The 16,501-nt window shown below is 54.2% G+C and overlaps 1 protein-coding gene across 4 annotated transcripts in view; it reads left to right on the top strand.

Moving 5' to 3' along the window:
- The window catches only part of MATCAP2 (microtubule associated tyrosine carboxypeptidase 2), a 43,414-nt gene that overhangs the window by 17,456 nt on the left and 9,457 nt on the right, over window positions 1–16,501 (top strand). For 3 of the 4 annotated variants that reach the window (XM_006143019.3, XM_014585761.2, XM_027769770.1), the window contains exons 3-5: window positions 10,544–10,687; window positions 11,604–11,736; window positions 12,948–13,253. In XM_006143019.3, coding sequence (XP_006143081.1) covers window positions 10,544–10,687; window positions 11,604–11,736; window positions 12,948–13,253 — 583 coding nt within the window. Of the gene's footprint in view, window positions 1–7; window positions 366–10,543; window positions 10,688–11,603; window positions 11,737–12,947; window positions 13,254–16,501 lie in introns of those variants that run through there. The other variant, XM_014585762.2, reaches the window with a different exon arrangement.

Consider the following 16,501-nt stretch of genomic DNA (forward strand, 5'->3'; position numbering starts at 1 on the left):
GGCCCGCCGTCTTTGTTGCGGGTCTGGGGTCCAGTCCTGTTAGGTTCACGCGTGACATCTCTGTTACAGGGAGCAGCATCGTGCTGCCGCCGAAGCCCAAGACCAAGGGCAGGCCGAGGCACCGTCTGTCCTCCCTGCCCAAGCCCAGGCAGCAGCCGCAGCTGTCTCGAAGCTTCGAGAGAGCGGACTTTTCTGGAAAGAAGTTCTGTATATTGACTGCGATAAAGCCCACTAACTTGGAGAAAGAAAAACTGAAATTCTTCAAGTCCGACTATGCCTACAATCCTCAGTTTGAATATGCAAATCCTGCCCTGCCCAGTGTGTTGGTCAAACACAGCAACGCCTCGGACCGCTTTCTCAAGCAGGTAAAACGCTATCTCCATTGTGTTTTTTAAAATAATTATTTGTTTAATTAATTAATTAATATTTATTTTGCCCAGAGAGAGACAGAGAGAGAAAGGGAACGTGAGCAAGCAAGCTGCCCGGTGTGGGGCTCCCCACGGCCAGCCCCTGCCACCCCACCACTTCCCGGCCCCCCGTAGTGTTTTATTTTACGTAGCCAAAATGGAGCTCTGCAGTCCTTTGCAAAAGGAAAACAAGACATGTAACAGTGTTCCCTTACCTGTATGCTGCGGCCCACTGCGTCAGGACACACGCGTGTGCCGGGTCCGCAGGCAGGGGTGCAGACGACATTGGAGCCTGCGCTGCACTACGCAGAGTCGTGCTGGAAGCACCTCATTTGTGAAGAGGCGTTGGGGTGTGCTGCCGAGCTTTCGTCTGGAAGTTACAACTCCAGACGAGTGCTGGGCAGCCTTAGCCCACACTGCATTTTTGTTTCCTAGTTGATTTTTCCTGAAGCTTGTTTGTCTCTTCCGTGGGAGAGGCAGGCAGGGCAGTAGGCACTCATCATCGGTCTCCCTGTGCGTCCCTCCCCGTCCCGGTGGGAGCACGGGCATGCCCAGCTTTCCGAGGGCGGCCCAGGCCACGAACCCCGGGCCTTTCCCGTCTGGGTCCTGCATCACCACTGTGCCACCACCTTGCTGTGCCACCCTTTCTTAGTGGACGTCTTAATGCTCGGATGGAGCACGCAGTCTCCAGCGCTCCGTACTCACGTTCCCAGTTTGCTGAGGCCCCTTAGACACTTTGGGGACCCAGGCTCGATTGTTGCCCATGAACTTGTCAATGCTTCACTGAAATTGCTAATCATCACTGAATACGTATGTAAATACCTAAATAAAATAATGAGAGCTGGAGGATTTCTCACTTTCCCTCTCTCCCTGTCTCTGGTGAGCACACCCACCCTGTAGCAGAACCTAAAAAAAATTATCTTTAAAGTTAGCAAATCATGATGCAAATGATACAAAGTCTTTATTTTTAAAGATTTTGGTATAAGGTGTTGTAGAGAGACAGTGAGGAAGAGAGAGGGAAGGAAAATCAGAAATTACTCCCTGGGGAGTTGGCTACGCCATAATACTCCTGGGACTTTGGACACACACACGCACACACACACACACACACACACACACACGCACACACACGCACACACACACACGCACGCACACGCACACACGCACACACGCACACACACGCACGCACGCACACACGCACACACACACACGCACACACACACACACGCACACACACACACACACGCACACACGCACACACACGCACACACACGTACCCAGTGTGATTTTCAAGCCACTGGGTCTGGGACTCGAACCACACGGTTGGCCATATGGAATCTAGTACCTTAACCATTGTGCCACAGGCTGGCCCAATAATACGTTTTAAGTTGCTCAGTGTGGACCCTTAGTACATAGTCTTATATGTTTTATTGCCTTTAAGCTTATTAATAAGCTTCAAAACTTAAATTTGAGGAGAAATTGACTGTTGTTTACCTTCAGGACATAGTTTTGAGACCAAAAACGGGAGATGGCATTTGGTTAAATCTACCTCGTACAAGTGCTCAAGGCATCAGCCTCGCGGCCCCGCCAGTGCCTGGCCCTGCCTGCGTGGCTCTGCTCGCCGCACTGCAGGCGCTGTCGGGCCCTCGCTGGTCACGGTGCGTGATTGGCTGGCCTATGTTTTGTTGCTTACTATAAACAACGCAGAATCCAACAAGTCTTTCGAAACCATTATGTAAAGGTTATTTTGAGGTTAAAATAATTTTAACTACACTATTTATTTTACTTTGTTAGAAGAAATCTCTCCTGTTATATTTTTAACGGGCATTTACTGTTTAATAAAATGTGGTGAGTGTGCTAAAGACCGTAACGCAGTGGACAGGTGACTGATAATACCGTGTGTTGGATCGGGAGCTGCGTCCGTGACCCTGCGCACACGCGTGTCAGGCATGTACAGAGTGCCTGCTTACAGAGGTGGTTGCGATGCTTAAACGAGTGAGTGTTTACTCTAGGTCCCAAGACATTGGTATGGTGTGCCGGCGTACCCACTCCTAAAGGCAGGCTGTACGCAGTAGCAGGTGTTCTGTATGGGTGACCTCGGGCTGTCGGAGAAATGAAGGGCGAGGGCACGGCCGTCTTTAGACCTCCCCCAGGTGACAGGGTGATCCGTTTAGCAGGAGGCGCAGCTTTCAGAGTCTGCTGAAGCTGAAGGTTTTGTGAAAGAGCATTTCGAGTTTGCTGTGCTCCAGAGTCGCCTTGGGTGTCGGACTGGAAAAACGGGGTCGTTCTTTAACCTGATAGCTGGGAACACTTGGACAAACACTCCAGTCAGATTGCGTGTCCTCGGACGGAGTCTGACCTTGATGACTCACTGAAGTGCCTTTGAAAGCTGACCAACCCCTCCTTTCTCAGCTCATTTTTCCAGGGCCTGTCCTACAAAACCACCGGAGTATCGCTGTCGCCATTGTAGGCAGTGAAAGCGCAGCCGAGTCCTGAGCCATGCAGAGCGCCCTCTCTCTGTCACAGGGGCCTCTCCATTTCCCGGCTGCCCTGCGGATCGGGACCCTGCTACCTCGGCCGCGTGGCCTTGGGGAACAGGAGGACAAGGCGGGGCCGCGGGACACAGGCTGTAGGTCGCATCCTCCTCTCCCCATGCGTCCTTCGCTGAAGGCAGATTCCCGTCCGAGACCTGACCACCTTGTACAGCGTCAGTTTTGAATCTTTGTTTTGATTCTGATCTGACCCCAGCCTGCAGTCCCTATTACAGAACACTGGGTTGTCGGCAGTCTTTACGACCTTGTCTCTCTCCTGCCCTTTGTGTTGTCATTGTCCCTGGGTGCAACTCTGTTCCTGCCACCTCCCTTCCTGAGAAACGTCAGGGCTCCTCACATCTGGGGACAGACTGAAGTCTCCCTCACGGCCCTCCCCTCCGCCGCTCACTCCGCTGCACGGCTCCTCGTGCCGGGGCCCCTCCTCGTCTCTCGTCCTGCTGCCCCCCAGGCTGTCCTCCTGGGCATTTTACTCATCTGTCCCCAGAGTCAAACACGGTTCCGGCACTGAGTGGACCCATCTCCCCGTTCCTGTCCATCCCAGCCATGCTGCAGTCTTGCCGGACCAGCTGTTTCATTCCTTTGGTTTCTATATGCCTTTAAAAAAAGTTTGTTACTTATTCCATGCAAGGAGGAGGAGAAGAAGAGCAGACGGGAACTCACCGGGGTCTTCATGCTCTGCCCCTCTCCCCGCCTCAGCCAGCCGGGGTGTCCCAGGCGTGTGTGTGTGCACCTGGTGTGTGTGAGGACCTTCGCCTGGCCTCAGCGTCGTGGGCTCTGCGTCATCTCTGCGCCGCCGTGGCCTGCCGCCCTGAGCTCGAGAGTCACCCCCTCGTGCCCGAATGTGCTCTGTCCCTTTAAATCCCCTTCTAGAACCGGACAGTGTGTATAACTATATTAAAGTGTCGTTACAGAACACCTGTTTACAGGCAGGGTCTTCAAAAAGTTCATCGAAATGCACATTATGAAAAAACTTTGTATGGGTTAATTTTTTGGGTTTTTTTGCACCAAAACAAACTCATACTTTATTTCCATTTTCCACGAACTTTGCAAACCCCCATGAGTCCTCTCTGCCAGTCCAGCGTAGGACAGGGACATGCACTCTCAGATACAATGTGAATGAAAGCCACAGTGCCTGGCCTGCCGGGGGTGACCACAGGGTGAGTGAAGAGGGAGGGCTTCGCTAAGTGTGCAGTCCCTCCGCTGGCATCTGGGAACTTAGCGAAGCACTTCATAAGCAGTGGCCCAGATTGGTGGCCCGGGGGCTTTCTCCGCGGCCTGTGGTAGGGCAGCTGATCCCACGTGGCCGCCTGCGTGGTTTGAGTCCTGCACCACTGGCTTGTGAAACACACCAGGCAAGTGTGGATGCGTGCCCAGAATCTCAGGAGGAGGGAGGGACCGAGAGGGGGTGGGAGAGTGGCCACTGCGCATGGGAGGTGCTTGCCTGTCCCCCTCTGGCAGGTGATGTGCCCTCCAGCAAAGGAGTCAGCCACTCGTTAGAATGGGAAGATGCTCATCCCGTGCCTCTCCCAGGTGTCTCATAACCAATAGCTTTTTAAAAACGTTTTTAAAGTTCATTTCTTTCTTTCATGCGAGTGAAAACAAGAAACACCTCCAGAGGGCTCTCGACGTCATAGTGCACCCTGGTCACAGCCAGCCTGGATGAGGGCACGCCCAGTGTGCTCAGGGGTTCAAACCGTGGCCCTTCCCACAGGGCCCAGCTGTGTTAGCGCTGCGCCACCTCTTAGCCCTGCAACACGTAGGCGTGCGCAGTGGGACTGCTCCGAGCCGAGGGGGTTGCGTGTGTGATCAGTGTCCCACGGTCGAGTCCATGTGTGGCTGAGTGCTTTAAGTGGAGGCCCTGCGTGCCTAGTGATTACAGGCATTCGTATACCTAATTTGCTACCCAAAAGCAGTAGGCGTCGTTAGTTTAGTATTGGAATTTTGCTCTTGTTCTTTTCTTTCTTTCTTTCTTTCTTTCTTTCTTTCTTTCTTTCTTTCTTTCTTTCTTTCAAGAGGTTTTTGCTATAGGGCTCGTGTGCTCGCCAGACAGACAGAGACAGAGAGATAGAAAGTGAGAAATTGTCCCCCAGGGGGGATGGCCACGCTGCAATCCCTTCTCCTCCATTCTCCTCTCAGGATCTTGGGCACACGCGCACACGTGCCCGGCATGAGTTTAAGCCACCGGGTCCAAGACGCGAACCACGGTTGGCTATATGGGAGTCCAGCGACACAGCCATTACGCTAACTGCTGGTCCCATGCTTGTTTTGTTTTTAAACTACCAGGCAGGGGAGAGAAACCAGCTTCCCGGGGGCATAGCCATGCTGCATCCATCCTCCATTTCTTCACCCTGTCAGGGTTTCAGACGTGCATGCGTACTTGCCTGGCATTTTTCCAAACTGCTGGACTGGGATTTGAACTGAGGTCAGATGCGTGCACAATGCTTGCCCACTACACTATGGGGCCAGGCTGGAATTTCGCTTTTCATGCTAAGAAGCTCTTAGTGTCAGACTACCTGTGTGTGGGTAGGTGTGTGAGCCATGTGTCCCCAAAGCAGCCATTTCAGAGGGCCCTGAGAGGAGCGCTGCGGAAGCTGGAAACCAGAACGTCCCTTTCTAAGACTCACCCCGTGTCGTGCTACAATAAGGCTTTGGAAAGTCTTCGATTTAACTTTAGTCCACTCTTTAGCCATGGGGCCCTTTAAAGAATGACATCTCATGACAACTCTCCTCCACGAGACAGCCTGGGAGACACTGGCTTACAGGAGAGGACTGATCTCCCGGGATTGTCGTGTTGGGGGAGTTGTGTATTTCAGAATTCTTTGAATGGGGAGGGAGGCAGGGGAGGTTGAGGTTGGATATCCGTCAGCCAGACGGGAAACACGTTACTTGGAATAAGAAGTCGAGGGCAAACCAGCTAGCGTATGGTGCACTGTTAAACCCAGCGTCTCTAGTGACGGTGTGCAGACAGCCACGTGCGAGTAGGTTGGTGAGCACAGCCCACTTTGTCGTCCTGACCGTCCCGCCATGGGAGGGCTCAGGCTTTTCATCTCCATTTAGCCAGCGCAAAGCTAGACCCGAGAAGGCAGAGGCCTTACCGAAGGCCACACCATCAGTAAACTGGGGCGTTAAGGGGAAGCCAGGTCCCAGACTGCTGGTCTTCCTGCCCCCGCCCGCCCTCCTGCAGAGTGTCCCCATTGTCCGCAGTTTTCAGAGAGAACTGTGGCTGGGAAGGGAGGTGGCTTTTTGGCACTGACTTGAAGTGGCTCGTGACTGAAGGTCAGATTTCCAAAGTGCTCAACAGCACACAGTCTGCAGGGAGCTGACGGCCGTCATCCTGCAGGACACGCGGAAATGGGGGTTTAGAAAGTGTCCTGCTGCCCACGACAGTGCTGGAAGTTTTGGAGGGCAGTTCTGGGCTAATGGTGTAAGCCTTGTATCAAGCTACTGACTCACTCCTCCTTTTAAAGAGCAACAGCTTTATTACAGCACATGCACATGCTATCCCGCTCACCCACTTGACGGGTACGGTTCAGGAAAACCTACGCGTGGTGTCCGCATCTTTCTGCGCCACAGTCAGCTCGCATTTCAGTTGCGTTTTGCCGTGAACCTTCTGAATCCCCCTCCTCTATCAAGAGCTAGGCCATCACCGTTGTCCACTTCCAGAGCGTTTCGTCAGCCCCGAGAGCAGCCCGTGCCCGGTGGCGGCTCCTCCTCGTGTCACCAACCTCCTAGCCGCAGTGGGCCCCAATCTCTGTCTCTGCATTTGCCGGTTCTGGACGCTGGCTGTAAATGCAGCCGTGCGATGCGTGGCTTCGTGTCTGCCTCCTTTCACTCCCAGGGCTTTTGTTGTTTTCATTTTGCCAAAGGACGCGTGTTCACGTCTTCAGAGGGGACGTGAGAAACCACCCCCACGCGGCATGGTCACACCACAGTCTGTTCTCCATTCTGCTTTCAGCCCGGCGTGCTTTTTAGGCCACCGAGTCCAGGACTCCAACGGTGCCGGTGGCCACGTGGGACCCAGCTGCCCTCGCCACCAGGCCGGTTGATTTTGGCGAAGTCTGAGCTATCTTCGTGTTGGTGTGCTCTGGTCCACGTCTGGTCAAAGGTGCGGACTGAGGCTTGCACACTCTTCTAAGAACTAAGAGTCTCATAGCGTTAGCTCTTTCAGGCGGGCCTTTACCCATGTAGAGTTCGTCTTATATATGATATGAGAGAAATGTTGTGTTCACCAGCGACTGTGAGTCTCCACCCAAAGCGCACTCCTACGCGGTTATCGAGTGCCCCAGCACCACTTGGTCAACGGATTTCATGATTGCTCCTTTTTTGTTTTAATGTGCAAGAGGGCACGTTTGCTCACCGTGGAGAGACAGCGAGGGGCAGACGGGGAACACAGCCCCACAGGGTATGGCCACTCCACGGCCCCTTCTCCATTTTCCTTCCTGCAGGGTTTGTGGCGCAGGCATGCACCTACCCACACCTGGCAGGTTTCCAGGCCACCGAGTGCACACGGCTGACCGTGTGGGGTCCAGCTCTCTTAAGCACCGTGCTATGGGCCGGGCCCTGTTCTTGTCCTAATGGAGGAAAGTTAGAGCCGCTCCTGTTTGCAGAGCCTCCAGAGCAGGAGAGGGGGCTGGGGTGGCCACGGGGACTGGCCACCAGTTTCACCGGTTTCACCTTTGCTCTGGGTTCCGGCTCTCGGCACGTCCATCTTTTCCGTTTGTTGCATGTGAGATAAACATGGTGTGCGCCCTCCAGGGAGAGAGGAAGTACGGCCAGCGGGGCGTGCCGATGCTCCCGTCCTTCACCCATTTCTCATTCCCTCAGGAATTCGGGCGCACACCCACTCATTTTGTTCCTTTCTTTCTTTTTTTCTTTTGGAGAGGTTTTTGCTACAGGGCGCGTGCGCTCGCCAGACAGACAGAGAGAGACAGAATGCGAGAAGTCACCCCCCAGGGGGGATGGTCACGCTGCAATCCCTTCTCCTCTATCCTCCTCTCGGGATCTTGGGCACGCATGCACACGCGCCTGGTGTGAGTTTTAAGTCATCGGGTCCAGGACACGAACCGCAGTCAACTACACGGGAGTCCAGCGACATAGCCATTACGCCAACTGCTGGTCCCTCATTTTGTTTCTCAAGCTGCCAGGGCCAGGCCTTGACCTGGGATCAACCACGTAGGCTCCAGGCCCCTGCACTGCACTGAGCCTGTGCTGCAGGCCGGCCCAGGACGGCGTTTAAATACTGCTAATCTATAAAGGAAGGACTGAAAGGATGGTTCGTGGGCAAGGATAATGCATAATGAATGGTTCAGCAAAAAAGTTCATAGTTTCTGAAAGGCCGAAGTGTGCGGGGGTATATTCAGCTTGCAGAATATCATCCTACTGGCCGTGAGTCCTGGGGAGCTCGGGAGCAGGGCTGCTCCCCCGTTGTCCAGCATGATGGGCGAGCTGGCCGGTACGAAGAGGGCACGCAGTTAGAGCCACGCAGGCCGGGGCCGAGGCCGGGCGGTGGGGACGGTGTGCATGCTGCACTGCTCTGGTTCCAGGAGCTCTAAGGCTGGGGCCCTGGCCCTGGGGTGCCGTGGCCCTGGCCCTGGGGTGCCGTGGCCCTGGCCCTGGGGTGCCGTGGCCCTGGCCCTGGGGTGCCGTGCTCAGGCCCATGCAGAAGACGTTGGATATAAATGCAATCATGCAACACGTGGTCTTCATGTCTGGCTCCTCTCACTCCCAGGGTGAAGCAGGACGTAGCCAGGGCCTACGTGGCCGACCAGGGCTGAAGTCGCAGCCTCAGTGGCCTGCAAACCAACCAGCTTTCCTTGTCTGTACGCTCAGGACCCGCACGGCGTGGTGAACTGGAGGAACACGGATTGCAATATGACCAGGCCCCACTAGGGGGCCCCTCGTGCTCTCTCACATTAAAAAAAGAAAAGGCGTAATGTTACATTGCTTTTAAAAAGTAATTGCTGGAGGGTGCATGTGATTGCCAGAGACAAAGGGGAGCCCCTTCTCCACTTCTCCATCCTGTCGGAACCTGGGTCATGCATGCACAGAGCTGCCAGGGCTGGGACTTGAGCCACAGTTGGCCCTGTGCGATCTGGCTTCGCTCAGCCACTGAGGGCCTGCACTTGCTGTCCTCGGGGGGAGGGAGCAGAGGATGTACTGGGTGTCTGGGGGTGAGCCCGGGCTGTGGAGAGGGGAGTGGCTGCCCATGCCATGGCCTGTATGAGAGACGCTGTCGGGGTGCCCTCTCTCAGCCACTCTCGCTCATGGAGGGACGACATAAAGTTAGGAAATGAGTAGAGCTGATTGCAGGACGGGCACTTCTGAAAAGTGCCGCAGACAGTGGAGCAGGGAGAACGCCAAGCTGTGCAGGGTCCCAGCGGGAAGGCTCCGATGGCGGCACGGGAAGCTCCCTGCTGAGGCCGGCATGTGCCTGCTCCTGGTCCAGTGCTGGAGGCTGGGGGCGAGCATAGTGTCAGGACCCCACTGGGAGGCGCGCGTGCTCTCAAAAGTTGAAAATATGTCTAACAGGAGCTCCTGGACTTAACAGTGGACTCGCATTTTTAAAGTCTAGTCCTTCAAAGTTAGGCGATGAAGGCGTGCTTGGGAACGCTGGGCTTCAGTGCTGTGTACAGGCTTTACGGGCGCCTTCGTGTGTCCTTAACACCTTCCCCCAATCGCGTGGCCGTTGCAGCTGGTAGCCAGTGTGCAGGCACGCCTTCCGCTCGGAGCTCTCCGCACGGCACAGGCGGCCCTGGAGGAGCCGGGCGCCCTCCTGCCCGGCCCTTCTGCCCCCTGGACGTGGCCTCTCCCGGTGGAACTTGGACCCCTTTGCCTTCAGGTGAGGAGAAACGAACAGTTTGGAAATAAAGCTTTGTGTCTGTTTTTTTCTTTTTGCCATTAGGCATGTGCAGTTGCCAAAGAGAGGGAGAAAACAGCCCCAATGGAGTGTCATCCCACGGCCATTCCTCCTCCGTCTCCTCATCCCATGGGCTTTGAGGCACGCACACTCATGCACCCAGCACGTTTTCCAAGCCATCGCACTGGGCCTCAAACCGTGTGGCTGGCTGTGTGGGGGAGGCCCCCCTGACCACCAGGCCACGGGGCTGGCCCCAAAGAGTTAGTATTTCTAGGTGCACAGGCATTTGTACAGTTGTGGGGAAATGAATGGGCGTTGTTTAGGCTTAGAAAAACATGGCATTTAATTTGGAACTAGTAAACCCAGACAGGTAAAGAAAAATAACACAGAGCTAGCTCATCACTCAGTAATTACTAGCTAATTACTTTTTTTTTTTTTGAGAGGTTTTTCTACAGGGCGTGTGCGCTCACCAGACAGAGAGAGACAGAGAGACAGAAAGCAAGAAATCACCCCCCAGAGGGGATGGCCACGCCGCAATCCCTTCTCCTCCATTCTCCTCTCAGGATCTTGGGCATGCACGCACACGCACCCGGCGTGAGTATTAAGCCACCGGGTCCGGGACACAAACCGCGGTCGACTGTGGGAGTCCAGCGACATAGCCATGACGCTAACTGCTGGTTCCAGTAGCTAATTACTTAGTAAGATGTATTCCACTCTTTCTTTTACAGGCCATCAATATTATGGAACTGACTTTACAGAAATATGGAAGTTATGAAAAATTTGAACAGGCCACGGGTGGCAGCTTGCTGTCCAAAACCCGGATCTGGAGTCACGTTAGGAAGTACATGGTGAAGGAGGGCTGCCTGGGTGAGGTGGGTGCAGCGCTGACCCCGGGGTGGGCGTGGCGGGCTCCTGGCTGTGCCCCAGTGCAGCCTCCAGGCCTTTCCTGCACCCTATGCCCTCTCTAAAGGGCCCTGCAGGTTTCTCACCAGGTACCGGAAGTCCCAGTTCCTCTCGTACTGAATCGTTCAGATGTGCTCAGTGTCCTTCCCTCTTCCTTTCCTTACTGCCATCTCTGTGGGATAATATGCATTACTTTATGGAAATTGTTAGTAAAGAGATTTGCCCCGTAGGCTGTCTTAGTAGTTATCGGATCTGTCTACTGAAACTAGTTCTCCCATGAGTGAATGAGACAGACAGACCACAGCGAGGTGTTGTGACCCCCAGCAGGGTCCTTCAGCCAGCGCTGGCTCGGGCCGTGTCCAGCACTCAGGGAGGAGCCCTCTCACGCGGCGGCCTGCCCCCCAGTCTGACCTGATTGGACCAGCACTGGCGCCCGGAGGACTCTGGCTCCCCGAACCTGTTGGGGATCGTTTTAGCCGGGACCAGGACCGAGAGCCGGGGAGGGTTACTCTCGTCCTCTGTTCTTTCCCAGCATAGGCATCTCCTTCGCCCAGTCCCGTTCTCCAGACCCCCCCAGTGCACAGTCGGGGCCGGAGGCGACTGGCCCCATGCCCATCTCGGTTCCCGGGAGAGTCAACATGGTTGTAAACAAAAGCACTTTCTAGATCCTTCGTTTTCCGTGGAAGCTTTTCCCTCTGCCTTTCCGCTTTGCGTGTGTGTACACACACACTCTCATGCACACACTCACGTGCACACCCACACGCGCACACATTCATATACACACTCACGCGCACACCCACATGCACTCACACACACATGCACTCACACACGCGCGCGCGCGCACACACACACGCGCGCACACCCACTCTCCGTCTTTCTCCCTAGATCGTCGTCCACCTCACTGAGGACCTGCTGTCCCGAGCCTCGATGACGGTTGTGAATGGGTGTCCCACCCTGACCATCAACGTCTCCACCGCCCGCGAGCACTGGCTGGAGGGGATGCTGAGGCATGAAATAGGTAGGAGCCACTGCGGGCCTGTCGTCCTCGCTCGTGGCCATCAGGACTCGGGCCCGGGGGTGTTCTTTACTGTAGGATGGCGCTTGCTCTCTCTCTCTCTCTTTCTTTTGGAGCGGTTTTTGCTATAGGGCGTGTGTGCTAGCCAGAAAGACAGAAACAGACAAAAAGCAAAAAAATCACCCCCCAGGGTGGGGTGGCCACCCCACAATCCCTTCTCCTCCATTCTCCTCTCAGGATCTTGGGCACGCACGCACATGCGCCCAGCATGAGTTTAAGCCACCAGGTCCGGGACTCAAATTGCAGTCGACTACATGGGAGTCCAGGGACGTAGCCATTATGCCATCTGCTGGTCCCCCAAGGATGGCGTTTTCTCAGTAGGCGAAGGCAGTGTGGAGGTTGCTCTGTTGCCCTGGGCTGCAGCTGAGGGCTGCTCCCCATGGGCACCAGGGGTTCCCAGGCGCTGCTCCCCATGCAAACCAAAGGGCTGCAATCAAGTGATCTCTGAGATTCTTTTGAAGTATCAAGTTTGTGATTCTTCTCTTAAAGCATTATAGGGGGGACCAGCAGATGTCGTAATGGCTATGTCACTGGGCTCCCATGTGGTCGACCGTGGTTCGAGTCCTGGGCCCAGTGGCTTAAACTCACGCCGGGTGCATGTGCGTGTGTGCCCAAGATCTCGAGAAGAGAATGGAGGAGAAGGGATTGTGGTGTGGCCATCTCCCCTGGGGGGTGATTTCTTGCTTTCTGTCTCTCTGTCTTTCTGGCGAGCACACACGCCCTATAGCAAAAACCTCTCCAAAAAAGAAAAAAGGTGTTATAGGAGCCAGCAGGTGGTGTGGTGGATAAGGTGCTAGACACTCCCACGTGGCCGACTGCGGTTCGAGTCCTGGACCTGGCAGCTTGCTTTTTCATTTCTTCTCTCTCTGTCTCTCTGGTTAGTGCACATTCTCTATAGCAAATTAATAATAATAAAAGTAAACAACTCTTTTTAAAAAACACAAGTGTTATAAAGGTTATGCCTCTTCTAATGACACAGGTGATCCTTTGAAGGCTCTTCAGACCCAAAAGGCTGTAGGTTCGGGTCATTTTCTGCTCTGATTTATAGGTAGAAAATCAGTTTGCTTTTAGAATTATTGATAGAAGCATTTCGGGGAGAACTACTGAAAGTAAGAATGGCATTTCTTACCATCGTGTGCCTCGTCTCCCCATAGGCACACATTATTTTCGAGGCATCAACAACCTCCAGCAGCCATGGAACAGCTGGACTGGCCGTAGGAAACACGAGCTAAAGCCCAACAACCCCACAGAGGAAGGCCTGGCGAGCATCCACAGCGTCCTGTTCCGGAAGGACCCCTTCCTCTGGAGGGCCGCCCTGCTCTACTACACCGTGTTCCGCGCCAGCCAGCTGTCTTTCTGCGAGCTCTTCCGGGATCTTGGCAAGTTCGTCAGGGACCCCAACACGAGATGGGATTACTGTGTGCGAGCCAAGAGAGGGTGGACTGACACTTCCCAGCCAGGTGGGTGTCCCGGGCTGCATGTTTTCTGACTTTCTGGCCAGTCGTCCGATCTTCCCTAACCCTAACCCTTCAATGCGAGAGTCCTCTGACTGTGAAAGGCTAGACCTCGTGCGCGAGGTCAGTGCCAGCTTGCCTAAACCATTCTCCTCGCATCGCTTCTCTCCAGCTCCTTGTGGAAAATTTCAGACCAACGGCGTCTGGAATGGGTGGTGCAGTGAACCCCACATACTCACGTCTGGGCTCACCACTGGCTACCATTTCGCCATTTTTGCTTTTTCTCGCTCTGACTTCTTAAAAACAGCTTTGCCGAGATATAATTTACATGCCATACCACTCACCCATTTAAAATGCGCATTTCATTAACTCTCAGACATTCTCCTACCAAATGTCATTTGCAGTCACCTAGCTGTCACCGCCAGTTCTGGCATGGTGTCCTCTCCCGGAAGAGTCTGGTACCCACCAGTCGTCAGAGCTGTGGCCCGACCTCAGCCTTGCTGTGAGCCACCACTTCAGTGCTGTGTTTCTTTCAGGCCCTGCAGATTCGCTCTTTGGGGCGTTTCATGTCAATGGAATCATGTATGTGATCCTTGAGGCTCACTTCAGTAGGCATGTTGTCTTCGAGATGTGCCCATGTCGTGGCATGTGCCCGTGTTTCAGTTACTGCTGGATTAATACCCGCTGTCGGAGAGATCACATTTCAGTACACGTTCACCAGCTGGTCACGCTTCGCTCGCTCCCACTGTTTGGCCATTACAAATACGCATCTGTGAGCGTTTCTGGGCACGGTTTGTGTGGACGTGTTTCCGTTTCCCTAAGTGTGCACCCGGGAGTGCCGAGCCGTGGGATAAGTCCGTGTTTAACCTTTTGGGGAACTGCCAGGCTGTGTCCGAGGTGCCTGAACCGTTTCAACTCCCGATCGGTGCATGGGTGTTTGTTTTTCCGCATCCCTGACAACACTTGCTATTTTCATAGTTAGAGTCTGACTGTAACCACCCTCGCAGGTGTGACGCGTGTCACTGCAGTGCGATGGCCCTTCTCTGACGACTACAGAGTTCAGCGTGGTTCTGAGCACTTCTGTGCCGGTTCTGAGCCTTCTTTGAACAGCTGTCTGTTTAAGTCCCTGCCCCTCCCCACCTTTGTCTTCACATTTCTGCCCTGGGGAGCGCATGCTTGCCAGAGAGACACTAGAAAGACAAAGAGAGAGAGACAGAAAGCGAGAAATCATCCCCTGCCCCGGGGCATGGCCACACCGCAATCCCTTCTCCCCCTTTCTCCTCTCAGAATCCTGGGCATGCATACACATGTGCCTGGCGTGAGTGTAAACCACCAGGTCCGGGACTCGAACCGCGGTCGACTACATGGGAGTCCAGTGACATAGCCATTACACTAACTGCTGGTCCCCAGAGTAAGTATTCTTGACAGTGCTACTACACACGTGACGTTGGGCCACATTAACAGCCACCTACTGCCAGACCGCCTCGCCCTCAGAGGCGCCAGGCCCACCCTGACTCACGGTGGCGATTACGCGCTCCCCTTTGTAAGGCCCGTTTCCCATTTAGACCCCTGTGTTAGTGAGCGAGTGACCACTGACACGGCAAAGGCATGCGGCTGTCCCAGCTGATGGCTCTCACCAGTCCTGCTGCCTGCCCGAGTCTGGCATTTCAGTGGGGAAGTCGAGCACGGCTCTTTTCTCTTCGTTTGTCTGAGAGCAAAGGCAGAGAGCACGGCCACGCCAGCAAGTCTAGTTCCAAGTAAAGGGCTGCTCAGGTGGAAAGTAACACTGTCAGCAGCCGTAAAACAGAGGGCCCACGGAGTTTTGTTGTTTTCTTCTATTGTTAACAAAAGAAGCAAGGTTTATGGTACTACAAAGATGCCATTTTAAAAAAGGATGAGAATTGGGAAATGCTTTTTTATTTTAATTTTAATTTTAATTTTTTATAGCATGCACTTGCCAGAGAGACAGAGACAGAAAGTGAGAAATGCCCCCGTGCGGGCATGGCCATGCCATAGTCCCTTCTGCATTCTCCTCTTAGGATCTTGGGCTTGCACACACACATGCCCAGCAAGTTTATTTGTTTTTCAGAGTTTTTTTGCTATAGGGCATGTGCACTCACCAGAGAGACAGAGACAGAAAGTGAGAAATCACCCCCCAGGGGGGATGGCCACACGGCAATCCTTTCTCCTCCATTCTCCTCTCTGGATCTTGGGGACGCACGCCCATGTGCCTGGTATGAGTTTAAGCCACCGGGTCCAGGACTCAAACCACGGTCGACTACATGGGAGTCCAGAGACATAGCCATTACACCAACTGCTGGTCCCACTTCATTATTTTTCACTGTAAGAGGGAAGGTGCACTCAGCAGAGAGAGACAGCGAGGGAAGGCAAGCCTCCCCGCTGGGCCCTGGTCACAAGGCGCGCTCCCCCTCCATTGCTCCCTCCTGTGGGGACCCCGGGAGCAGGGACTCAAACCGCAGTCTGCCATGTGGATCTACTGCTTCAGGCACGTCTAACAGGGCTGGCCCAAAAGTCATTTCGATTTCCAGATGAGTTCCAGATATCAGCACGTTTTCTTCCAAAACATCTTTTTTGTAAGAGAGATTTTTGGTATAGGGTGTGTGCACTCGCCAGAGAGAGAGAGACAGAGAAAGAGAAAACGAGAATCACCCCAGGGGGATGGCCCAGTCACAATCCCTTCTCCTCTTCTCCTCGTGGGATTTGGGCAAATCTGCACACATGTGCCCAGCGTGAGTTGAAGCCACCGGGTCCAGAACTTGAACTGCAGTCAACTACGTGGGAGCCCAGCAACATAACCATTATGCCATTTGCTGGCCCCTCCAAAATTATTTTTGAACTGTTTGGAGCTTGGAAATACTCAGGTTGGTGATGGCTGTGCGGCCAGTCCAGCCTTCATGGACGTTTTATGCGGGCGATGCAGCGCTCTGAAGGTGTGGTGCCTGAAACCAGGGCCAGGCAAGCCAGGAAGCAGGAAAGGGGAGACCCCTTCCCCCCACCCAGGTGTGCTGGCCACTCCAGTCAGGTTCCAGTCAGCTGGGCGTCTGCTCCAGCTCCTCGGAGGGCCCCGTGGCATTTGGTGCCGTGTCCAGACCCCGCACAGGCGTTCCCGCCGCCACCACCTGGGCACGTCTCTTCAGATGGGTCTGCTTTTTCTTTTTTTCAAGTACTTTTTTTTTTCTTACTTTTTATTATGGAAAATCTAAAACATATACAGAAGCAGGATCCATCTGCTG

Source organism: Tupaia chinensis, unplaced genomic scaffold (genome assembly GCF_000334495.1).
Source record: "Tupaia chinensis unplaced genomic scaffold, TupChi_1.0 Scaffold000088_1, whole genome shotgun sequence".
NCBI lineage: Eukaryota > Metazoa > Chordata > Mammalia > Scandentia > Tupaiidae > Tupaia > Tupaia belangeri.